Source organism: Castanea sativa, chromosome 12, assembly GCF_040712315.1.
Source record: "Castanea sativa cultivar Marrone di Chiusa Pesio chromosome 12, ASM4071231v1".
NCBI lineage: Eukaryota > Viridiplantae > Streptophyta > Magnoliopsida > Fagales > Fagaceae > Castanea > Castanea sativa.
In genome coordinates this window covers 40611531-40637535 of record NC_134024.1, presented here as the reverse complement: position 1 = coordinate 40637535, position 26005 = coordinate 40611531, and the positions used below count along the sequence as shown (strand labels likewise).

Sequence of the window (26005 nt, the reverse complement as noted above, 5' to 3'; positions counted from 1 at the left end):
TTTTATAAATATAATAAGGGTAAATTAGGTAATTTACTTTATCAATAATTTTATGTGCTCTACTCTCCCTCCAAATCTCTCCAATTTGGAGGAATTAAAAATGAGGGGGTTGGAGGTAGTTGAAACCCCTTCAAACCCCTCCAAATCCCTCCCCCTCCTTCCTTAAAAAACTCCCAAACAAGGTAATTGAATCACTCCCCTTCCCTCTACTCTACTCCTCCTCCTTTTTTAAACATCCAAACAGGCCATTAATCCCGAATTTGAGTGGCAAACGAAGAAAAAGTCACTTTTCTTTGTTCTTTGTCACCACTCACCATTAGCTACATGCAATGCAATGTGGTCTAAAGTGGCCAAAAAAATAATGATTAACATAACTATTGATTTCTGTTTAAAGTTTAAAAGGTCTAACCCTTTAATTCGGGGGAAAAATATAAATGAAAAAAAGGCCAACAGTGCATAAAGAAAGATATAAGTAGGCATGGCAATTTGTGTTCGCAAGTTAGATTTTTGTCGTGTCGAGTTATAAGTACTTAGCTATATGGGTTGACCAGAACTTAATCTGTTTAGTAAACGTGTTAAGAATTCTTAATCCTAACCTGATTTATTTATTAAACGGGTCAACTCGAAATGATACGTTTAGCTCATTAAATTAACAAGTTATGTAAATGTCTATGCAAATGACTCGTTTAATAACCTATTTGATTAATAGGTCATACCCGACCTGAATAACCTATAATCAATTTCTATATATCTAAAATTAAAATACAACTACAACCATAAATATAGTAATAAGCATATAATTACAACAAAAAATTAAGCAATAATAACAAAATAATAATAATAAAATTTAATACTTTTATAACCTAAACGAGTTAAACGGATCATACGAGTTCACATATTGAACACGAACACGACCCGTTTATTATACAGGTTAGCCATGTCAACTCGAATATGACCTAAACTTATTTAGTCTTAATCCATGACCTATTTATAAAAAGTTTAGCTATGTTGGATTCACAAGTCGTGTCAGATTTTACCACCTCTAAATATAAGTAGTAATAAGTACTTTACATTCTTGTGGGACATATCAGTTCTTTTTATTTTTTTTAGAATCAGGACATTTCAATTCTAAACATTGTATTCTTTTTCTCATAAAAACAAAATATTGTATTCTAAAAGTGCGCATTTTTATGGAATAAAAAAAAAGTGTGCTTTTATATAAGCATGCTGCTTTTTCTTTGAGAGAAATATAAGCATGCTGTTGATTCGCTTACTTGCTTATTTGTTGACTACTTGGGCTTTGAGTTGACTGAAATTAAAGATTAAGTTTAAATACAAGTCAAATTTTACAATTTTATTCACAACTAATGAGTTAACAAGTATAATTCATGTATAATAAAATTGAGGCTAAAAGTGTTCATTTGTGAATGCGATGTCATACCAATTATAATCTCTCACCTCAAATCTTATGAATTTTTTTTTGTTCTGTTTGTATTATTGTTGGATTGAAAATGGATTAAATATTTGTCTTCACAATAATCTTTTACAGCCTTAAAATTCATCATTCTTAGGACTTTTTTTTGTTGTTGTTGAAGATTATCATTCTTAGGATCTTAGTTGCTTATCTTGTTTGCATTATAGTGCACTTAATTTGAAATGAATCCATTTTATGATTCATATAAAGAGTTATATATTTAAAAATATATCTAGTGTTATATCATTTAAAATTTTATATAACATGACACCGTGTATACAGTCAAATCTATCTATAAAAATTTATTTCTTCTCATTTTCATGCTCACATAAATATCTTTAATTTCTTCTCCTTTTCACTCACTCCTTAAAAAAAAAAATCACCATCAACTCATTTTCTTCTTCCCTAATTCGTTTTCCTTTTATTTTGTTGGTGAGATAACACTTTAGGTAGCCTCGAATTAAGTAGTTAATACAACATATGGAGAAACTACTTAACATAAAAGCTTAAGCTAACAGATAAGCTCTAATTGACAAGTGAATTTTTGAGATTGCAAATCAGGGTGGGATGACTGGTGCTTTAGAGACATTATGCGGACAAGCCTATGGGGCAGAGCAATATCAAAAGCTAGGAATTTATATTTACACTGACATTTTCTCTTATTCTAGTTTGTATCCCAATATCTATCCCATTAATGTTCATAAATAAGCTACTAATACTCATAGGCCAAGATCCTTCAATCTCACTTATAGCACACATGTACTCCATATGCCTCATCCCTAACGTGTTTTCATACGCTATACTTCCATCACTAATTCACTAATCACTACTTCCAAACTCAAGAGTCTGATCCTTCCAAGGCTCTTTAGTTCATGTTCAACTCTTTGATTCCATATTCCCCTTTGTTGGACTATAGGTTCTAAATTAAAGTTAGGAAGTATTGAAGCTACAGCATTCACTGTTTCATCATATTGGTTGAATGTGTGTTCTTGCTTGGGACTCCTAGTCCAAACAAGAGTCAATATCTTATAACACAGATTTGTGCAACCGTTCTCTCACATTGGGTGAGTTCACACTTGTGGTATCCACATATTATGAGGAGGTGTTCTATAAATCCACTTATCCACCTCATAAGATACAAACATCTCTCATAAAGAAAGAGAAAGAACATTCTTATGTCTCATGTGAGTAATTACAAGAATAACAACAAAAATATTAAATTTTTTTACTTGACCCTAAAGCACAAGGGATAAACTATAATATTGAAAAAAGCACTAAAGGTAAAATGGATTAACCAAAATACAAGGAATAAATTGTATTTTATAAAATAATAAAAATAGGACTAAAACTCATTTTACATTCTTAAACCTTGGATTAATTGTCATTTCAATTATTTAAATTGTGGTTTTGCTAATTTAGTCCTTTGAGTTTGCTATCTTTAATTGTTAATGCCATCCTTCTGTGTATTACTATTAGAAAATATATTGTTAGTAACTTTTTTTTTTTTGCTTATTGCTAATTTTTTTTTTTTTTTTGCTTTTGTCTTAGTTTTTTTACTTTTTAAAAATAAACTAACTTTTAGTGTTTTATCACACATTTGACATAAATATTATAAAAAATTATATCTTTTTAAATGAAATATAAGAATCCAGTTTTATTTTGTACTTTAAAAAGTGCAACTTTAAAAGAAAATAAATGAAAAGGTTAAAAAAGAAAAGAAAAAGAAACAAACAGACCTTAAATTTTTTTATTTTTTTTATTTTATAATTTTTATTCGGCACCTTTTTTTTTGAGGAATACACACACACACAAATGACGTAGAGAGACAAAGTGGGAACAAATGACGTGGCGAAGTTCGACCATAAACTCAGTGTTCCCTGCCCTATACCTACAAAGTCGGGGGAATCTTTTGTATTAAATGATATCACATCATTTATAATAAAATTCAATAAACAAAAGACATGTGTGCAAAAATAATTATCCATTAATACATGTATTTTATTTGTTAGTAGGGTAATTATTTTTTGCAGACATGTCTTTTATTTATTGAATTTTGGTATCACTCTAATAATATTATTTGATACCAAATACTTTCTTGGAATGACAAGTGGGTCACAAGTAGAGCTCATGCCTTCTACTAGCTAGCTATCCTTTATATTATAATTATTGTTTATAGTTTTATTTTTAATTTTTTCTTAAGGAATTGGTGTCCTATTTTATTATCTGACTATTTCACTTCATTCTCATGAGATATCCCTAAAACCGTATGGAAAAATAGTATAATGAATTGAACCTATAGCCTTCAAGTCATTTTACGCTATTTCAAAACAATTAACTCACCATTTGGATATTGACACAAGGGATTACTATTAGTATAGTTTTTCATAATGATTTCATTCTTTAAGGAATAATTTCCAAATATATTTCAATTGGAATAATGTAAAATATACTTAATACTAACCACATCACACAAGTTACATGCATTCTCAAGGGTTTTTTTTTTTTTTTTGGTATCTTAATTTAAATTTCAAGAATTTTTATTTATTACAACTATGAGATTATACGTTCACCAATCATCAAAAGAACTGGGAATATGATGAGACTCCGTGCTCAAAAGAAGAAAGAAAAAAAGAACATACCCATACTTGATAATGACTTCAATATTATTTTGGTGTTCATTTTCTTGTGTTAGGACACATCTCACTTCTGACAATTTTCGTAATTGATAAAAGCAGAAAATTCATCAGACAAATATATAAACATTAAATTGGAACAAATGAAAAATTGTGAATTTCAAAATTAAATAATAGAGGCTGGCAATGAGTTCAGTATAAGTACACTGAAAATTCTTATAACAAGCCTTAGCATGGGTACCAGTGCACCGCCCATTATCTTGTTGGAACTGCAAGCGTGTTGTAGGATTTCTGATTGGGACACTGTTTTATTTGATCTATTATGTTGTTCGAACCGCAAATGTAACTGGCGCAATTACTAGCTTTTTAGGCATATGGAATTGGGCAATTGAATTTTTAGGCAAACCATTTGACGTGCTTTTAGGATTGGTCTCCCTTACCAAATTTCAGAGGCTTCTCCCACTTTTTTTTATGCAAAAATTCAAAATTCAAAAAAAAAAAAAAAACACCGCATCACAAACCCATCATTTCCGCCACCTTCTATCATGTCAGTGGACTCTTTGTTCTTGCCACCCTCTTTCTTTGGGCTTGGTCTACTTGGAGTTGGAATTTTCTTATCTTGACCATTGTCTAGCCCAAACTTGAGTAGGTACTCACGATTCTTCAAAAGTGTTATCATTGGGTTTATGAGCTACTTACCTCGTAGGGACTATAAATACCTACTTACCTCAATTTCTTGCTTTACAAACTCCCTCCAGACAATTCGCACAAGCCTTAATGCTAGCTTTCTTGGTTGTAGAGGCTACCAGATTCACCATTAGATTTCCCAATTTCCACACTCCCAAGTATTAGGGTTTGTTGATAGTGGCCTTTGACAGTTAGGGATTCATTATAATGTTACTTTTAATTTCTAGTATATTATTATTATTATTATTATTATTATTATTATTATTAGGGTCGTAGTCTAAATTCTATATGAACCATGCAATTGTCTTCTGTATTTATTTATTTTGTGGTATTGACTTCGTTTTTAGCGGGCTTAGTTTTAGTGGTACTGAAAAGGGCAAACCAGAAAAACTAAGGTGTCATTTCATTTTTGTTATAGAGCTGCCGGTGAGCCCATTTCTAATCGAATTTGGACACATGGTGAATCAACAAAAGATCCCAAATATGAATAAACCATAGACTGAGAGAAGCTTGTTGCATACGTCTGAACACAACAATTTTTCAAGGTAGAGGTCTAGAGAGAGCAGCTTCTTATGCAATATCATCCTTGTGCACTAAATCAACTCAAACCCTGTGTTGCTATTGTGAAGATTAGTTAACCCTTCTAAACTTCAAACATTTGGTAGGAGTATAAAATTGAAGTTTTAAACAGTTTTATTCTGACATGAGTTGGTAGCTTAAACTTCACATAACAAAAACCATGTGTACTATCGCTATACTCTCAGATCTCCAACAAATAAATGCCAGACTGGCTGCTCTCAGAGAAGCTCTATAACCAAGCTAGAAGCCGGGGATTTGATAGAGAAGTAATCCTAGCATACAAGAAGCATGCCAAAGCAATGATAGACTACTAAGCCCATGGACTTGCTTAGCACTAATAATGGCAGACCTGGACTACAATAGAGTAGAGGGGTTCATTTTTCGCGAGTATATGACTAAACATGCATCCAGAACTTTTGTAAACCATTGTGAACATGTTTTATAACTTTTTATCTTTTCTTGGTAGTTAAAAGAAAAAAAATATGTGAGCTAGAGTCCACCTGCCCCCTAAGTTAAGATTCTGAAGGTTACTTCCAAAGCTTCACCACCGTCTTTGATATCCTCTTCGTTCTTAGTCTTGTCCATCTCACAGTTCAGATTTTATTTTTAGGATCTAATAGTGTACAAATTGCCACGTCACTGTAATTTAAGGGGTGGGATATGAGATTGTGTGGCAAGTGTAGATTCTTGTGCTAGGGTGTGGCTCAAGAAACAACTTTTGAGAGATGACAAGTGAGATTGAACATATCCTCGACAGATGACAATAGACAAGGCAGTGTCAAATTCATAAGTAATCTCTTGATAGACCCGTATACCTAAGATCTTTAAAACATTGGAAAATTCCAGTAAACAAAGTAGCTACATTAACAATAATGTGCAGCCACAGCTAAGCATAATGAAAGCGTGAAGAGGATGTCCAAAATGCTTGGAAGCAGCTTTACTATCATCACAATACATTTGTCCTCATTTTCCATCCCAGCTTGATTTATCGAGCAGCAACGGGCATGACATGTCTTTTTCTAGTGGCATTTGGAAATAAAATGATGACAAGTCTTGGATGTTAACAATATCACTGACATGACTCAGGGTTCCTCTATGACTTGAACCATCTAGCAAACTTTCACTCTTGTCTTTGAGTAAAAAGCATGAATATGTTCCTTCATTTCTGGGAGACTGAAAAGCATAGTTAAAAGGTGAATGATGCTTCCTTGAAGAACCATTTAATGATGGGCAATCCCATTCTAAATCAAAGTCAAGTCCAGAGGAAAGGTCCGAAAGGAGGACACCTTCGTAACCAGGATGATGATATCTCTCACTGAAAACCTTGCTCATTATATTGAGATTATGAGGAGAAAAGAAGATGCTGCTATCTTTGCATTTAGTGTCATTCTTGTGATCTTCGGCCAGAGTAAGATAGTCTGGTGCAAGTGTTAGAGCTAGAGGAAAATGGTTAAAGTCAGCATTTATATCTTCCTTGTCTTCTACTTGTTTTCCAAAATCAAGGTCATTATCGCTGGCTGAATAGGACCATGGGAATGAAATAACATTTGGAGAATATGTGGACAGGAAGGATGATTCACTCAACTCTTTTGCACCTATCCTATCATCCAGAATGTGCTGATAATAACCACCCAAGGAACTTGATGAAGGTGAATACACACTCGGCTCTGTATTTTGACAAGTAATATACGAGTTTCTTTCCTCTGTACTCCTGTCAAAGTCCCAACCCAGAAGAAGAGGATGTGACCCACTGTTAATCAAACATTTTTTTGGATAATGTAAGTCATCCAGTTCTTTGAGATGATTATATGCAAGAGATCCATATCTTTTAGATTGAAAGCCATAAGTGGAATCACACTGAGAGCATAGAACTGGACTTCTTCTTCCTACTTCATAACCGGTTTCTCTCATTTCATACTTGAGACATGCTATACTGGCATCGCTAGGGGGAGTGTAAAAAGTTGAGAGAACCCCCTCTGGTGATCTATTCAACCAACAAGATGAAGGACCATCATCCAAGTGTGAAGCATGGTCAGGTTCCATATAGTTACTTGCAGGTATATGACTTAATTTTTTGAGCTGACTATGTGACTCCAAAGAATTGAGAAACTGAGATTTGGTATCAATATCAATGTCCCTTGATTTTGATTTCTTAAAACCCTACCAGAGAAATGATTATTCAGCTTAATCACCAACACCAACAGAATAAGTGACATCCATATGGAAAGCAAAAGGAACATACGCTGTTTTCATTGCTCTCGGGGAACAGGCGACTGAGAAGCAAAGAAACAAAATCATACCTGAGAAAATTTCTACGAGTCCATGACATGAGGCTAAAATAAAATGAGAAAACTTATTAAAAGGTCATGTGTCTAACCCCTTTGAACAGAGTTCTTCAATATGAGGATACGATGTCTCTACAACCCATTTGCGTAATTTCTGTCTCTTCCTAGAAAAAATTTCTCCATGGCTGTGCTGGCCCCCTAAACATAAAGACTTGCAAGCATTTAAGACTATTCAGCAAAGCATTCCACCAGCATCTATGGTTGTAAGATTTGGAAGTGGAAAAAGATTGTTAAAATCTACCTTAAACAAACAATAGAACTCCACGGGCTTGCCAAGGATAAAATAAATTTGGGAATCTAAAAACAAAATGCTTAATAACTTGTAAAAATCCATATTTTTTTTCTTCCTTTCCTTCCACGATATTAGCTACCAAACAAAGCATACATAACCCCAGGATTCAACACATTGCTATATTTCTCAATATTTTCATGTATGCAGGCAGCATATACCTGCTGAGGTTGTACAAGCTTCTGGTGAATTTCCCTCTGCCAACCAATAAAAAAGTCAAAATATCATATCAAAGTTCTGGATTCCAAATCCACAGGATATATTGCAAACTGAGCAAGTTCATTGTGGTTCTAATTTGGCATCGTCATTTACAAAATAAGAACATTAATGAGGATATTAAGACAATGTACAAAAAATCATGATTAAAGATACTGCGAATCATGTAACATTAGATCATGAAGCAGAATACCATACTGGGAATGAGGTTAAATAAAGTGGTGGTGAATATTTTACTTAAGAATTTTGAAGCCTAATAGCGTTCTCTCACCTTTTGGAATACTAAAATCACAAATTATTCTAACCCAAGCCTACTAAAAGAGCTTCCTAGATGGCTTTCTAATTCTATCCATGTCAAATAGCCCCCCAAAAGTGTCATAGTGCATGGGCAGCAACAGATATGAATCACCAGGAATCAACTACCAAGAAGCAAGTGGTCAACAACGAAGGAAGCAGCATTCACCTCCTACAAAGCATTAACATTATTTTAATATTTTTGCTAGGGATTCAGAATACCAAGTGACATCCCTAAAAGTGGTCTCAGGACAGTACAATATAACCTTTTTTTTTTCTTTTTCTTTACGGTTTATACGTCAGTATAACTGCATTTATATCTGCCATTTTTAAAGATGTTAGTAACAATAAGCCAGTGCATTCTGGACATCAGAAGAGGAGCTATTTCACACAATACTAAGAGGTTATAATAATATCACAAAAAGGGTGTAAAAATTAGGTTTCATGTTCAAATAAGAGAGAACAATCTCCATTTATTTACAAGGAAGATTACTGTAACATTATTCAAAAATTAGGAGCAATCATTTGTTGTCATGATTTTCTTCCCTTTTTATTGATAGAATAAACAAGAAAGAAATACTAATCAGAAGCATACCATTGAAAGAAAAAAGAAAATAAAAAGCCACTTTACAGCGCACACCTGATTTCTTTGATGCCCCACCAAGAGGTGACAGGTGTGAGCTAAAGTTACTAGGTGTGACATTTTCAGCAAGCAATGAGGAACTGAAGTCCTTACAGCTAAATTTGACACTGTTTGGGTTTCCTGCATAGTATAGAGAAAGCAAGTAAATAATCATGTCCAGACAAGTGCCTTTAAGACTAGGATAAAAAATAAATAAAAAAAGAATAAACCCAAATTGCGCTTGAGATGCAAATCAACATTTACCTCCGTAACGATCACTGATTTTGAACTTCTTTGACTGGTTTTCTTCTTTATGTAATGTATGGGATTGGTATTTGTGGCCTGCATTTTCCTTCAACTTCTTAAAAAATGCAAATTCGGAAGTTTTGGGGTCATCGACTGCAAGTTACATTCAAATGGAATGATTAATATTTTCAAAACACGAGTTCCAATTACTTTTGATTGGTACCACTAGAAATACAACATAATTATGAAAATAGAGCTTGTATATATTTAAACATTTAGCACAAAGAGAAACAACATATTTACTTGACCAATGTTGATACTTGTAATTCCAATCCCACGGAATCCATTAGCATCATATTCCCACAATGATTTTTCACCCTTCTCCAAGAAGAATTGAGGAAGCACATATGACAGCCAAATATGATTCGATACAGCAACAAATCTATCGGTAATGCGTATGCCTAGACAACAAGGCATATCTTTTCCATTGGCACTCAAATTGTACAAAACTAGTTTGTCACGAATTTGATGATGTGGAAGAGTACAAAATACAATGCAAACAGCAATCCCAATCCAATCATTACACAAATGAGAAAAAGGTTCCATTATATTCACTTCATTCCCCATACATTGATGGCTAAACCACTCTGGAATTTCACTTCCAGGAAAAACAACATCATATCTTTCCCCATGATAGTTAGGAGAGAGTCCCTGAAACATACAAAGCATGACGCTTAGAACTATGTGAGAGAGAGAGAGAGAGAGAGAGAGAGAGAGAGAGAGAGAGAGAGAGAGAGAGAGAGAGAGAGAGAGAGAGACCTGAGTGGACTTTTTAATCACTGAAAAAAACCAGTCAATGAATCCTTGATTGCCAGTCAGTTTGCTACAATCTGAAAGGAAGAGACTTGGCTCAAATGAAGAATTTGGTCTCAATAGATCTGGTACCGTTTCCAATGAGGAGCAACCAAATCCATCAATATAACCTATATTTAAAGGAAGCTTTGGAAAGGATTGAAGACTCGCGCAATTATCCACACTCAAATATTTTAGATTAGATAGTTGGGCGATGCTTTCCGGAAGGCAACTAAAATTATTTCCACTTAGATCTAAGTCTTTTAAAGAGAATAAGCAGGCAATATCATTGGGGATTTCCTTGAGATTGCAATTACTTAAATTCAATTCCCTCAAAGAAGACAAACCAAATAGAGAAGACAATAGCAAGCCCATGGATTCGGAACTTCTCGACATTGGATTAAAAGGGAGAAGCTGGAATCCACCAAAAGCTATTTTTTTTAAAGTTTCAAAAATAGCACTAGAAGAAGGCATCTGTCCGTTCACATCAACACTTTCACCACGCCCCAAGTTCTCTAGTAGTTTTGAGCAGCCGCAAAGATTGAGATGTTTAAGCCACGTCATATTAAAAAATGTGCTAGGAAGAGACATAAGATTTTTACAATCCCTTACATTCAATGAAGCAAGGCCACTCAAATTCCCAATTGATGTGGGTAGTTTTGTAATAGCAGTGCCATCAAAGTGAAGCTCTGTTACACGTCCCATATTCTCTCCAAATTCTGGAATTGTTTTTATTTTTGAGCAATCAGAAAGAATAAGGATCTTTAGAGACTCTATCTCAAATTTTCTTGGAAGACTTTTGAGATTTTTACAACCTTCTAGATTAAGAACAGTAAGCTTTTTCAACATCTCCCAAGACTGCAGAAAGCCATAAACAAAATAATTTTTAGCTTTAAAAATCTTATAGTTTAATGAAACTATTGAAAGAAAAATTGTAGAAGGGTAATTATTACCTTTGTGTCCGTCCAAAGTCGTTCAATGTTGCTAAAACACAAGTGAAGTTCAATCAACTTATTTGGTAGGAAACTTGTTGGCAAATTTTTTGAAGGGTATCCACGCCAATTAAGAAATCTTAAGTCATTAGGAAGATATTTGGGATCATACATGAGGTGAGAATCTTCAATTATGAGGAGTTTCAAACGATTCATCTTTGAAAATGATTCACGATTCCAGTGTGTTCCTTCTGTTCCTAGAAACGTTAAGATGATGCCTTGAATTGCTTCTGTTCCCTAATAATCATGAACAAAGTGGATTAGTGAATTGTAAAATGTATAATTACCAAAACTACTTTATGTTAAACTATGTTGAATTAATTAGGTATATTCTTGGGTTCTTTCAATAAGCTCTTACCGTATTATTTGTGAACACATTGTCAATATCTTTAGACAACCACAATCTACTACGCTTCTCAGGTTGGTCTTTTGGGCACTCTTTACGGACTATATCTCGACCCATTTCTTGGATTAAATCATGCATCCACAATTGATTGTCTTGATACTTAATAAGAGATTTATCAGCAAGAACCCTTAATCCAATTTCGGGGTAAAGCTCAAGACAATCTAATATTGCTATAATAGTTTCTTGATTTCTATAATTCAAGAAACATGCAATATGCAAGAAAATTTCCTTTTCTGTTTGTTGTAGTCCATCAAAACTTATTTGAAGTACATCAAGAATTTTTCTTTCAGGAAATTCTTTAAGCCTATCCAATTCACTTTTCCATTCATACGAACTTCTCTTGTACAAAAAGGAACCTAAAACCTCAATGGCTAAAGGAAGGCCACTAGCATAATGTACAAAGGCTTGAGACAGCTCTAGATAATCTTCAGGTGGATGCTCTTCATTAAAAGCTTTCGAATTAAAAAGAATAAGAGCTTCCTCATTACTCAATCCTTCAACCTCATATGTATCATCTACTTTATATGACATTAGCAAATGCGCATCTCTTGTTGTTATGATAACTCTACTACCTGGGCCTAACCAATCACGCTTTGCACCTAATTTGTTCAACTGGTTTAATTCATTTACATCATCAATAATGAGAAGAATCTTTTTGTGACGTAACCTATTCTTGATCATGTAAACTCCATTATCAACATCTTTCACATTCACGTCTCTTAGAATCAAAAGATCATTCAAAAGTTTTTGTTGTAACTGAAGTATGCCATATTTTTCGCAAACTTCCCTGACATCAGCAACAAAACTACATGCTTCAAATTGATTAGAAATCATACTGTAAACAACTCTTGCTAGAGTTGTTTTACCCATTCCTCCTGTTCCCCTAATTCCTATAATGCGAACACCATTTGACTCTAGAGCTAAATGTGACATCAATTTCTCAACTCTGGAACTTGTTCCTACTAGTCCCTCGGTAGCTACAAAGAATGTATAACTCGGTTTATTTATTATCACTTTCACAATATTGTCAATAACTTCTGCTTCGGGCCTACAATGAGGAGGGAATAATAAATAGTGAGTTTGAACCTCCCATGAAAAAACCCAAATTAGAAAATTTTGCAGATATATAGCATTTAGTATAGTTGATTAATATTGAAATCCCAACAAATAAATGTATATACAACTTAATGCAAAATCTGAATGTATCATTTTAGTTTAGTTTCATTCCTTATGAAACCTAGGTTTAATTTGAGACATATGCACTATATACTCAATATTATAAATCTGAATATTAGCTGGATTAAAAAAAAAAAAAATCTTATTTCATGCTACCTATGTTTCCATGTTCGGATGGGTTTGGAATCTGATAAGTTTTTGACCTAGGATAGTATAAGCAACACCAGGAATTTTCCCCATTGTCAACAGAAAAAAAAAAAAAAAGAAGAAGAAGAAGAAGAAAGAAAGAGAAATTTTGAATGTAAGATTTGCTTTTATAACACAATGTGTTCTCTTAAAACAAAAGTTACTCAGGGTTCTACTTAGTTTAATTGGTAAAGTTTACTATCGTCAAATAAGAGATCTTGGGTTTGCTCCCTGTTTACCCCCAAAACCAAATGGTGTCTTAGTATGATGATAAAAAAAAAATCATTAGGAGCAAATGTCATATATTAAAAATATATACAAATAAATAAATAAATAAAAACAAAGGTCTCTTTGTGTTCCATTGCATTTAATTGAGTTAAATATTGCCCATACGGAAATAATAAATGTCTTATAAAATGTTGAAAAGGTGAAGAACAACTTTGGCTAAAATGATAACTTGTATTTCTTTATCTTTATGACAATTGGGACTTGGGAGTGTAGCTATTTTTTTCTCATAATTGTTAGTGGGATTTTTTGTGAGTAATGCTATGTTCACAATATTTCATAACAAATTTTAGGTGGGAAGTTATTACTCGTTCTAATCTAAGCCCACCACTAAAATAAAGGCAACTAGTTGCAACTTGTTGCCTAGGATATATTGTGAAATTGTTGTTGTGAATGTAACATTTCATTTTCTTTTGGTTAGTATTGCCCTTGAATGTAGGCATAGATTTTATCAAATTATGTTAACATTTGTGTCTAGTATTGCTTACCTTTTTATTTACATGTTTTTCACAACAAATTAGCATTCGAAGTAGAACTTCTACTATTACAACAAGTAACTTATAATGAGTTTACCCAGAATTTTTTTTTGACAGCTCTGTTTCCACATATAAGTTTGACAATATTTTTTCTCTCTCTCTCTCTCTCTGAGAATATGATATTAAGTAGAGCAGCCACAAGAATTTGTAATTGCTTGAGCAACTGTACATTTCAAATTATTCATGCAATAAAAAATTGTACATGAAGCAAGAATTTTGGTTAATCTTTTCATGGTTCATCTTTTCAGGGCTCCACAAAGTCCAAGTGCATCTCAAATTATTGATGCATAAAATATGTTCAGTTTTACATATACTATTGGTGCGCACTAGCAGAAGTTCATTAAAAGTTATAAATGTTATGGAGGAAAATATTTCACTTATGTGTTAAAAGAGTTTTGTAGCTCAATCAACAACTCTTGATGTTTCCAATAAAAACATTTAGGGTTCAAATCTCCTCTCTACCACAGTAACTTTTGAACTATGAAAACACAAACATTTCACTTTTATCATCAAATTGAATAATAAATAGGTAACAAAAATAAGATAAAAGAAATTTAAATTACATTGTGAAAATTGAATGTATTTAAGTAAGAGAAAGGAATGGAAAAAAATGAAATGGAATGGAATTAAGTAACCTTAATTGGATGTTTTAAAATAAAGAAATGGAAAAGAATGAAAATGAATGGAACGTAAGTAATCTTGTTTGGGGGTAACATGAAGGGAATAGAATGAAATCATTTTATGACAATATTACTATTAGACCTCCAATTTTAAAATAAAGGGTTGAATATATAGGGGTATTTTGAGAGTTTTAATAAAAAAATTATTAAATCTAATTCTATTCCCTCCCATTTCTCCCAATTTCGAGGGGAATGAAAATTTGAGGTTTTAAGGAACTAGAGAAGAATGAGTGTTCCCTCCTACTTATTCAATTCCCTCCTATTTATTCTATTCCCTCCTTCTTAAACTTTCAAACAACGGAATGGAAGTTCATTCCCTTTATCAAATTAAAACTCCCAAATAAGGGAATGAAACAATATTCTAAAATTATTTTTTTTCATTCCTTTTCATTTTATTCCCTTCTCCCAAATGAGGCCTTAACGACACAAACTTTTTTTTTGAGAGAAAGTTTACGACATAAACTTAAAAACTATGATATATAGATGATTAAAGTAACTTGAAATTCTTTGAACTTTTAATAGTATAATTTAAAATAGTATTTAAACGTGTTGAAGATTTGATATTAAAGTTTATTTTAAACCAATATTTATGAATAACTTTAATATACTTATTATAGAAAGTCATATAACATAAGCACTTTGTGCGACATATTAGGCTCTTATGTAGTGAGCCACAAGGAACATATACAATGCGTATAATAATTAACACAACTTAAAAAAAAGAAAAAATCTGTGGCTATTTTATTTTTCATAATGTGGCTATTTTATTAAAGAAATTTTATTTGGCTAAATTAAGGCCCTCACAACTATGTTTATAATTTTAATCAATTCAAATTTAAAGCTCTTTTTTAAATAGAATTTTATTTTGACTAATTATAATAACGGAGTTTAATTCTATTGCTACTTTATTTGTAATGGTTAGGTTTTACATTTGTGTTGGCTAATTCCCGTGTTAAGTTTAATAAGTGTTAGAGAGAGTTGTATTTAAATAGTTTGCTTAGTATCAAGTGAAGGAGTAACATAGAAGAAATCAAGCATGAGAAGACTCGTTCGAGTAAACTTCATACAAAAAGTTTACAAACCCTCAGCTTGACATTCTATTGACCCAAACTTAAACAAGTTTTCTCAATTGTGATTTTAGTAAGAAGTTAACTATCTTTTCTAGTCTAACAACTTAACCTAATTTTTCAATATAATGTTACTCCTTGACCTAGAAAACTATTTAAAGGGAGCCTTCTTTCACTAAGCCTATACAAAAAATCCTTCCCCATGCTTTTACAACCTTTAGCCTAATTTGATTTATTGCAAAACCACAAAAGTTGTTAAGCATACTAGTGTGTTCATTAGTTTTTCCATCCAAATGCTTCTTTAGAGCATCAAAGTTCTGATAATTGAAAACAAGTTCATTCGTTGAGAAGTTTTTTAGAGGAATTCTAGAGTTTTGCAGCAACGACAATGGGAGGTGAATTGGCTTTTTATTTATTTTATTTTATTTTTACTTAATCATCAAATTTGTGTGATTTTTACCATTTTCATTGCTTTTAGATTTTGGTGATACTTGTAGCGGTTGAACACAGTAGCAGAGTCAGAAAATTTTTTCAAGGGGGCTAAGCTAAATAATAATAATAATAATAATAATAATAATAATAATAATAATAATAATAATAATAATAATAATAATAAAAAATCCAAATAATAACATACACACACATTTATTTATTTATTGCTTATACATGAAATGTTTGTAATTTTGATTTAACATAAGATATTTTCTTACATTAATAAAAATATTCACATCAAATAAGTGTTTTTACTTTTTACATCTTTGCAACAGATCAATTTTTTAACTGTGAACTTATATGAAATTTGATCACGGTCAACATGTTAATCCATTGTCCATTGTTTACGCTATTGGGTTCTAAAATCATATTGTTTAGTAATTATGTTTAGTATTATTCTATAAATTAAAAAAAAAAAAACTCTTTTATTATTCTTATTTTTTTTCTCCCACCTTCCAAAGATTGAGATTTATTTTGAATCTTCGTATTTAACAATTTTAACCTTATCATATTCTATACTTTAAATTTAAAACTATTTAATGAGATATTTCTTGATAAATTAAAGGATCAAATCATCAAATCTTATTTCCTAAAAAAAAAAAAAAATCAAATCTTACTCTGTTCAAAGTAATATAAATTACCTATCATGTATAATGTGGGCGGATTTAACATAAAATATATTATAGTCAAAACATCATATTGTATGATGTAATTCATGGTATATATATATATAGGAAGAGCTATTTGAAACATTTTTTAAAAAGTCAAACTACTTTACCTATCTTGTGAATGCCACCCGGAGAGATTGGCCACTTCACTCAAAGCGGCTCGCCAAGTTTGCACCCTCTCTGTGTTCCCCTTCAAACGTTTTTCATGCTTAGCAAAAGCTTGTGCAAAAGTTCCCTTCTGATTTCGTACATCAGATGGGTTCACTTTATAAAATATAGGTAAAACGGTCATTTCCATCTCCTTCATGCATCGAATGATTTCTACAAGTTCATCCAAACACCATGTCGAAGATGCATAGTTTCTTGAGAGAATAACAATAGCAAATCTCGATTCTTTCATTGCTTTCAATAGTTCTAGTGCAATAGATTTTCCTCTCTCTAGTTTTTCATTGTCTCTAAAGGTAGAAATACCCGAACGTTGCAAAGAAGCATATAGATGGTCAGTAAAACTATTGCGCGTGTCCTCACCTCTAAAACTAAGGAAAACGTCATATATCCACCGTCTTGAAGAAGAAGATGATGATGACAACAGTGAGGCGCCTTGAGTACTCATTGAATCCAATGGAAATATGTTGGTAAATCTTGAACCACAATAAGGATAAAAAATAAATTAGTAAAAAAACAATTTGAAGGATGTGTGTGGAAAGTAAAATAACTAGCTAGGAAAGAAGAATATGATTTAAAGTGGATTTTTTGAGAAAAGAAAAATAAAAGAGATAGATGTGTCTGAAAAGTGAAAATTTACAAATTTAAGGAGTTGCAGCAGTGGTTATAAAGCTCAAAAGCTAGCTTGAAATAAAGCGGCCTTCTCTAACCTTTTCTTTTTCACTTACTAACTAAATTGATTATTCTTGAAAGCAAGTATTTATTTCCTGAACCCCTTTTTATTTACCTTGGTCTTTTCTTCGAGAAATCTTCCTGGCAAAACAATGACCAAAAAATATTTTTAAATGTAATGATTATTTGTAATATAAATATATACACACAGGATAAACTCAATTATTTTTAACTGAAATGATAAGACTACATCCTTCCTCCACACATCCTGAATAGAATCAGGTAGGGAGTTCTTATTACAACAAACAAATTAAAGGATCTGAGAGAGGCAGCAAATTTAGCAAAAGCATTTGCTTCCCTAAAAATGAGAGTTGGGAGAAAAGAACATTTATAAAAAGAAGCTTTGACATCAATTATAAAATGTTTTTACCAATTCAAACTATCTACCATGTCTCTTTTAACTGTAGGAGTTACCAGATCAAGCATGAGGGGATCAGTCTCAAAACCCCTTTTGTTTTTTGAACTTTAATATGTGAAGAACTTAAGTGTGTTCAGCAAATAGACTCTTAATTAGTGTTGCTACTCCCTTACTCTTAGTACAAGAATGCAGGAAGTTCAATATCCTAATGACCCTAGTGGCTACCATCTGTTTGAAAGGAATAAATCGTAGCATATGTTGATAAATCTTGAACCACTAAGTAGTTCCATTGCAATTTCAAATTGAAGTAAAATAAATTAAAAGGGCAAAAAAAAAAAAAACCTTCGTTGTGAATAATTTTTTTTTCTAGGAGGGAAGTAGAAGACATGGATGTGTGCAAGAAAAGTAATAACTTACAAATTTGGAGAATTGCAGAAATTGGTTGTTGTGAAGTTCTATAATAACCTCTGGAAACAACGCTTTTGGATACAGTTCTAATTTATAGAACAACTTTTTGCTTTATACTAGAATTTGTTTTTGTTCTTAGGCAATGCTCTCAAAAAAATTATTCCAATCTTTTCTTTTATCTTTACTTATGCTCAAAAGTAGCTTTAACCAGAGTAGTTGTGCAAGTGGCCCTTTCTTTCGCGGAATTGTCCTTGCAAAACAACAACGACAACAATTATTTTTAATCTTTCTTTTTCTTTTTCCTTTGTCAAGATGCTCTCTCTTTCCTCTAGGCATCCTCCAGTCAAAAGGATGACTGGAAGTTCTCAACTTGATTAAAAAATAAAAATAAAAAAAGACCCACGAAGACTTCTTTTCTTTTGGCAAAATAGGGTACGCAAGCGGCCATTCCTCTCTTTTAACTGTAGGTATCAGATGAAGCACGAGAGGGGATCAGTTTCCAAACCCACTTTTGTTTTTTAAACATTTGAATATGTCAACTTAATTAAGTGTGCCCAGCAAATTGACTCTTTGTAATTCCAACTTAGTTGTTGTCTTGCCTTCTCAAGAATTAATAAGTTTATGGGTTCCGATTCTTCACCTGTTATCGTTTGTTGATTTCCCAATCTTTAGAGCTAAGCTTCTAGATTTTTAACGGATAGGATTGTATATATTGGATTCGGATCTGTAATCATGGAAGAACTTTGGTAGATGCGCAAGGTAAAAGAAATAACTTGTAGCCAATGGAAAAACAAGGAAGTCATTTAATAGTTCCAAACAAATGAAACCCCTTTGCATGCTTTAAATTAAACCATACCAAATTATATGGGAAGGACATCTAAAGGAAAAATATGAAATTTTGAATAGTTTACTTGCTTTCAAGCAGATGATTTCTTCTGCTTTTTAAAACACCAACAAAGCCTTTTGTTTTTTTTTTTTAATACCCATTCTTTGTCCTTTGAAGTCAAAGTAGGGTGGCAATTTATGTTAGTGGGTCTTGTTTGTGATGCGTCATAATTCAACCCTAACTAGAGACGGAACCATGTGTGGACTAGGGTGAACCTTGTCCCCATTCCTCCTCACTCCCAATTTTTATAAAAAAAAAAATCACTACTATATATAAATACAAACACAAAAGTTTTGCAATTGAGCAGAGAATTTTATTCTGGACCCCTCCTCTCCAAAAAATTTATAAATTGACCTGAGAAACACCAAAACAAAATTTTGATATCCCTTTTGCTTTCTGGATTTGTGATTTTTGTTTGTTTATTTTTTTGGTTTGTCTAAAGGATTCTCTAATTCTTGGGGCTTTAAACAAACCAAAAGGCCAACATAACAAATCAAAAATCCGGCCTATACAAAATTGATATCAAGAAAACAATCATAAATAATTAAATGTAAAGGGTAATGTGTGTTGGGTACTGTAATTGATCAATATTGAAATCATTGAAATTTTCATTGAAAACACCGTAAAATACCAAATACTTAGTTATAAACCCTTGGCTGAGAGGACCTAGCTAGACTAGTTATTTTTGAATGCCTTTCCTCTTACTTTGCTGTTTTAGGTTCTCTAACGTGGCACATGGGATGAACTTACGCAAGTAATTTACTCCTCATTAAGAAAAGAAAAGAGAAGAAAGAGTAATGTTCCTTTTTAAAAAACTTTTTATTTCTTTGAGAATAAGTACTTTAGTTAAAGTTTGATGACAATTATACTTTAGACATTCAGCGTTGAGGAAAAGAAAATAAAGACTAACTTTTTGGTGACCAGCTATTGGTCCTGTTTATATATATATATATATTTTAATGCATGTTTATATTGCTTTTTGATAGACTAAAAAATACAACTTTATATTGCTTTCCTTTTTGTCTATTCAAAATAGAGATGTCACCTTGATGTGTCATGCATAAATTCTTATTAGTGGAATATGCAAACTTTATGAGTAATTCATCCTTTAATTAATTTTGTTTAGGCAATGTGCAAATTAGCTGAAGAAAGGGTACAAGCAGTACATAATTACTCAAAAGCAACTTGAAACAACGGGGCATTCTAATCTGTTATTTTTCTCTTACTAGACTAACTATTTATTTTCCCACTAACAATAGAACCCCTTTTTATTTTCCTTTAAAGTAGGTGTGCAAGTCACCCTTTTCTTCCAGGAATTGTCCTAGCAAAAGCAAAACAACGACAACAATTATTTTTAAATGGTAACGTCTTATAGCCAAGTAATTTACTAAAATATAAAAGAAAAAGAAAAAAAAGAAAGTTCTTGGTAACTGGTATAAAGTTTTTTTTATTAAAATTTACATCCAATAAAAAAATATTGAGTGAAGTTGCAGTTTTAGAATATAAATAAGTTTGTTATGTAATTTTTTTTTATATATAAGATAGAAATTATACTCTAACCTAATCTAAGTGTATATGTATATAAAACTTTCTTTTAGAGACTTGAATCCTAACTTTTACAATACATATAAAGTATTATCTAACTTAATTAGTGCAATACCCAAGTAATTTACTAATATATAAAAGAAAAAGAAAAAAGAGAAAGTTCCTAGTAACCGGTATAAAGTTTTTTTTTTTTTTTTTTGTATATACTTCATTTTGCTTTTTTGAAAAATTTTTTATTTTTTATTTTGGGTAGAAGTACTTTGGTGGAAATTAGATGGAAATCAAATAACACTTTACACATTCTGCGTTCATCAGGAAAAGAGAAAGAAAGATTACTTCTTGTTGGTGGCTTGCAATAAAGTTCCGTTTATATTGCTTTTTGACCGACTTAAAAGTTGTATTCATATGGCTTTCTTTATGTTTTTTTAGAATAGAGACAAGTCAATTTCTCAAAAAAAAAAAAAAAAGAATAGAAACAAGTCATCGTGATCTGTCACGCATAACATTTTCCTCAGATCATAGCAGGTGGGCTGGATATGTGTCACTGGGTCAACACCGAATAGGCCCACCAAAGTGGCACATGAGATGAACTTATGCAAGAAATGAAAAGAGAAGAAATAGTAAGTTCCTTTTTAAAAAACTTTTTATTACTTTGTGGATAAGTACTTTAGTGGAAGTTTGATAACAATTACACATTCTGCATTGAGGAAAAGAAAATAAAGATGAACTTCTTGGTAGGCAGCTATAACTCTTGTTTATATTGTTTTTTTGACAAATTATAAAGTTTTATTCCAATTGTTTTCTTTATGTTTATTCAAAATAGAGATGTCATCATAATGTGTCACACATAAATGCTTATCAGTGAAATTTGCAAAAACTGTGTAATTCATCCTTTAATTAATTTTGTTTAAACAGTGTGTAAATTAGCTAAAGAAAGGGTGCAAACTGTACATAATTAATTACTCAAAAGCAGCTTGAAATAACACAGCATTCCAATCTTTTTTTTTTTTTCCTCTTATAATAGAACCCCTTTTTATTTTCCTTCAAACAGAAGTAGGTGTGCAATTCCCCCTTTTCTTCCAGGAATCGTCCTAACAAAACAACGACAACAATTATTTTTAAATGGTAACGATTTTACTTTAATATACATAGAGGAAATTATTTATAACTGAAAAGATAAACCCATTCCCATGTAATTGGTTGATTAAAGGGTTAAGGATTCACGAATCACACCCTCTAACTGTTCTGGGTCAAGTCAACAAATATTTTTTTTTCATTTTTTTTTTGTGAACATACCATTTCTTTCTTCCAACCATCTTCCAGTCAAGGATGACTGGAGGTTATCAAATTGATGATAATAATAATAATAGTAATAATAATAATAATAATCTATCTATATATATATATATATATATATATATATATATAAAACCGAAGCTTTTGATGCTCTTACAATTTTTCACGTTAGCACAATATTTAAAAGAGAAATGATATTTAAAAACTATTTAAAATAAAACCAAAATCTTTAAAACTCCCACAATTTTCCACGTCAGCACAATATTTAAAAAATTAAAATTAAAATTAAAAACTCTATTTCACTCAAAAACAAAACCCTACCTCTCTAAAACTAACGTGATAGATTCAAAATAAAAATAAAAATTAAAAACTCTATTTCACTCAAAAACAAAACCCTACTTCTCTAAAACTAACGTGACAGACTCTCTAAAACTAATAATTCTCTCTACCTCTCTAAGCTCTTCTTCTCTCTATATCCCCGATAGTGTCTGAAAATACATTCCAAATGCGAAAGTCTACTCAAAGGCACAGAGAGAGGACAAACACCCATGACGGAGCCATAGCTGCTGTTACCCATCAAAGCCATCACAAGATCTCCATTAATTGTCATAACAAGCAGCAGTTTCCAATGTTTCAAACTCTAGCCCCAGTTTACACAGGTGAGATGCTCTGTATCCAATTTCTGTCAGTTCTTTTACCAGTGTTGTTGGCATATAATTGGTATTGTCAGTGCTACTGTTGTTAAGCGTTTTTATTTTTTATTTTTTGGCCTGTTAGGAAGTTTTTTATTGGAAATTTGGGATTTATAGGTAGTGCTACTGTTGTTAGTGTTTTTGAATGTATATTGAAAAGAATTGTGGACACGTGAATATGGGGTCATATGTAGTCAAGCAAGGCACCACAAAATTATGGTGGAGCGACTCAACATCTAAGAGACTATTAATAAAATAAAACCAACCAAATTTGGGCTGGTAGTGGCGGAGATGATTTGTACTCCTGTCTACTTTCAAAGAATAGTTGGTTGAATCAAAATCCAAATAATTGGTGTTGGCTAAATTACCAACCCATGAGTTGTATTGAAATTATATATAAACAAACAAAAGAAAACTATTAAATTATTAGATAGAAGCTAAGGATAAAACATAATGATGAGACATTTGAATTTAAATAAAATACAATAGTTGGAACCAAATCCATTGCAAGTTTATCTGAAAGTTGTAGTAGCATTTGAATTGGAATTTTGATTTGCAACATGATCTGTAGAGGCAACGTGAGCTGTAGATCAATTATCAAAGACATTTATCTTAACAACGTCTAGAGCTTACAAGTAAATAATTAATCAAATTCAAATAGCACATTATGCATTTCTGTATAAATAGAGAAATTGTATCCTTGAATCATGTACCCGTAAGCTGATCATACTCCACACAGATTGAGTAATGAATTTCGCTTTTGATTTTGGTGAGTGAGTGATTCTACTCTAGGTTCTGATTTTTAGTTTTCTGAAATTTAGCCGCTGTTAATTATTAAACAAAGAGTTAGAGATGGAATTTGAGAAGTATCTTAATTAATGCTTTGTTAGTGCTCTTTGATTCATCTTTTCTTTTTCTGCTCACAATTTGTATATGGTTTTTTTCCCTAATGAATTTGTATAGCTATTTAATTGATTGGTTTAGAATTGTTATGGTTTCAATGATGTCCAATCGTTATTTGACTTATTTCTAACTATGATGTTGCTAACTAATTGACATATATATATATATATATATATATATATAATCGAAGCCTTTGAAACTTCTACAATTTTTCACGTTAGCACAATATTTAAATAAAATTATTATTTTATTTAAATAAAATTATTTTTGTTTAGTCCAAACTTAACAAGGAGTAAAACTCTATCTCTTGAACAAGTCGATCTTAAACTCAAACTTATCATTATCAATTTTTAAATAAAATTATTTTTGTTTAGTCCAAACTTAATAAAGAGTAAAACTCTATCTCTCTAACAAGTTTTTCTTAAACTCAAACTCTTCATTATCATTTTTTTAAACCAAAATTATTTTTTTTTAATCTAAATTTAATAAGGAGTAAAACTCTACCGAAGCCTCTAAAGCTCTCACAATTTTTCACCTCAGCACAATTTAAATAAAATTATTTTTTAAAACAAAATTACTTTTTTTAATATAAATTTAACAAGGATTAAAACTCTATCTCTCTAACAAGTCCATCTTAAACTCAAACTCATCATTATCAATTTTTTAAATAAAATTATTTTTGTTTAGTTCAAACTTAACAAGGAGTAAAACTCTATCTCTCTAACAAGTCCATCTTAAACTCAAACTCATCATTATCATTTTAAAAAAAAAAATTTATTTTTGTTTAATCTAAACTTAACAAGGAGTGAAATTTTGTCTCTCAAACAAATTCAACTTAAACTCAATTTAAGTTATTTTTTTGCAGTATCTGAAACTGTCTAACAAATTTTTTGTAAGCAATTACAAGTTCAAGTAATGACTTCTTCATCAAATTGTAACACAAATGGAAGTCATGCAAGAGCAAATCATGTAATAGTGCAGTTTTTTAATCAATTTAAGATTTTATAAAATTATTTTAGTTAATCTCACAAATAAGTAAGTTCCCGTGCATAGCACGGGTTAGTGACTAGTAATATATATAAAACCGAAACCTCTGAAACTCTTACAATTTTTTACATCAGCACAATATTTAAATAAAATTATTATTTAATTTAAATAAAATTATTTTTGTTTAGTTCAAATTTAACAAGGGGTGAAACTCTATCTCTCTAACAAGTCCAAATTCAACTCAAACTCATTATTATCACACACACACACATACTAAAATTTCATTACTTACTAAAATCCTTTTGAATCAAAGTTACAAGAAAACCTCATAAAATACTTTTGCCGACTTAAGCAATCCAACTCCTACTTGGATGCTTATCAAAAGAGTCCTACTTATGCTCCACAGCACAAACTAGCCTTTGCTATATATATATATATATATATATATATATATATATATATATATATATATATATATATATAGACATGCATGTTTTGTGCCTCAACATTGGTTTTGTAATAGAGTTCAAGCTGAGGCAATTTACTTCGAGGAAATTAAGGTTTCTCCTTGTGGTGAGAGAGCTCTTTTGGGTGTGTATTTGGACTTTGGGTTTTGTGAGAATATTTTGATACTTCATTTGTAATTTACATCATTTCCCTGAATTATACAAATTTGTGTATTTGTTTACACACAAATACATAGGTTAATCTTGAACACTATAAAAGCAGTGCAAACCCTATGAACTCTTCTTCTGTTATTTTCTTCTCCTCTACTTTGTTAAAAAAGATTTATTTTATGGTTTTTCATATATTTTTAAAAAGTAATTTTCGTACATGAACCACCAAACCCTACGCCTATAACTGTATATAATTTTTTTTTTATTGTTTAAAGTTTAGACCCGTTAAAATCTAAAACTTATTCCTTTATGGGTTTGTGTACTTTTTTATTTTTCTTATATTTCTCTTTTGAATAGTCCTATATTTTTTTGAATTGTTTCAATAACTTATTCTTTAATTATATATCTTTTTTGGTATTTTGAAAGTTCTGAATTTGTGTATATTTGAACATCTTTAACAGATTTCAATGACTATACCATGTATTATTCTTTTGAAGGTAATCAATTTTTCTTTTATATTTCTCTACTGTGTAACCATTTACATTTTGTTTTGTTTAAAAAATTTATAGGAAAGCAAATCTTATGATTATTTAATATTTTTTGGTCTTTTAAAAGTTTTAACATCTGAATTATTCTTTTGATGGTAACACATATTTCTCTTATATTTCTTTGTTGTGTGTGTGTGTGTGTA

The 26005-nt window shown here is 31.3% G+C and overlaps 2 protein-coding genes across 4 annotated transcripts in view; both read right to left on the bottom strand.

The window, feature by feature from the left end:
* Positions 1–6089: 6089 nt before the first annotated feature.
* The window catches only part of LOC142619592 (uncharacterized), a 72045-nt gene continuing 52129 nt past the window's right edge, over positions 6090–26005 (bottom strand). For 2 of the 3 annotated variants that reach the window (XM_075792743.1, XM_075792746.1), the window contains exons 5-7: positions 7751–7869; positions 7616–7673; positions 6090–7533 (exon numbers count right to left, since the gene is read on the bottom strand). In XM_075792743.1, coding sequence (XP_075648858.1) covers positions 6337–7533; positions 7616–7673; positions 7751–7869 — 1374 coding nt within the window. In that variant the 3' untranslated portion in view covers positions 6090–6336. The remainder of the gene's footprint in view (positions 7534–7615; positions 7674–7750; positions 7870–26005) is intronic. The other variant, XM_075792745.1, reaches the window with a different exon arrangement.
* On the bottom strand, positions 9416–18546 carry LOC142619591 (TMV resistance protein N-like). The gene is made up of 7 exons (XM_075792742.1): positions 18398–18546; positions 16836–17366; positions 11588–12683; positions 11191–11466; positions 10205–11095; positions 9689–10096; positions 9416–9538 (listed from the first exon to the last, which is right to left on the bottom strand). The coding sequence occupies exons 2-7, from the start codon at positions 17336–17338 to the stop codon at positions 9494–9496; spliced, it is 3219 nt and encodes a 1072-aa protein (XP_075648857.1). The 5' UTR covers positions 17339–17366; positions 18398–18546; the 3' UTR covers positions 9416–9493.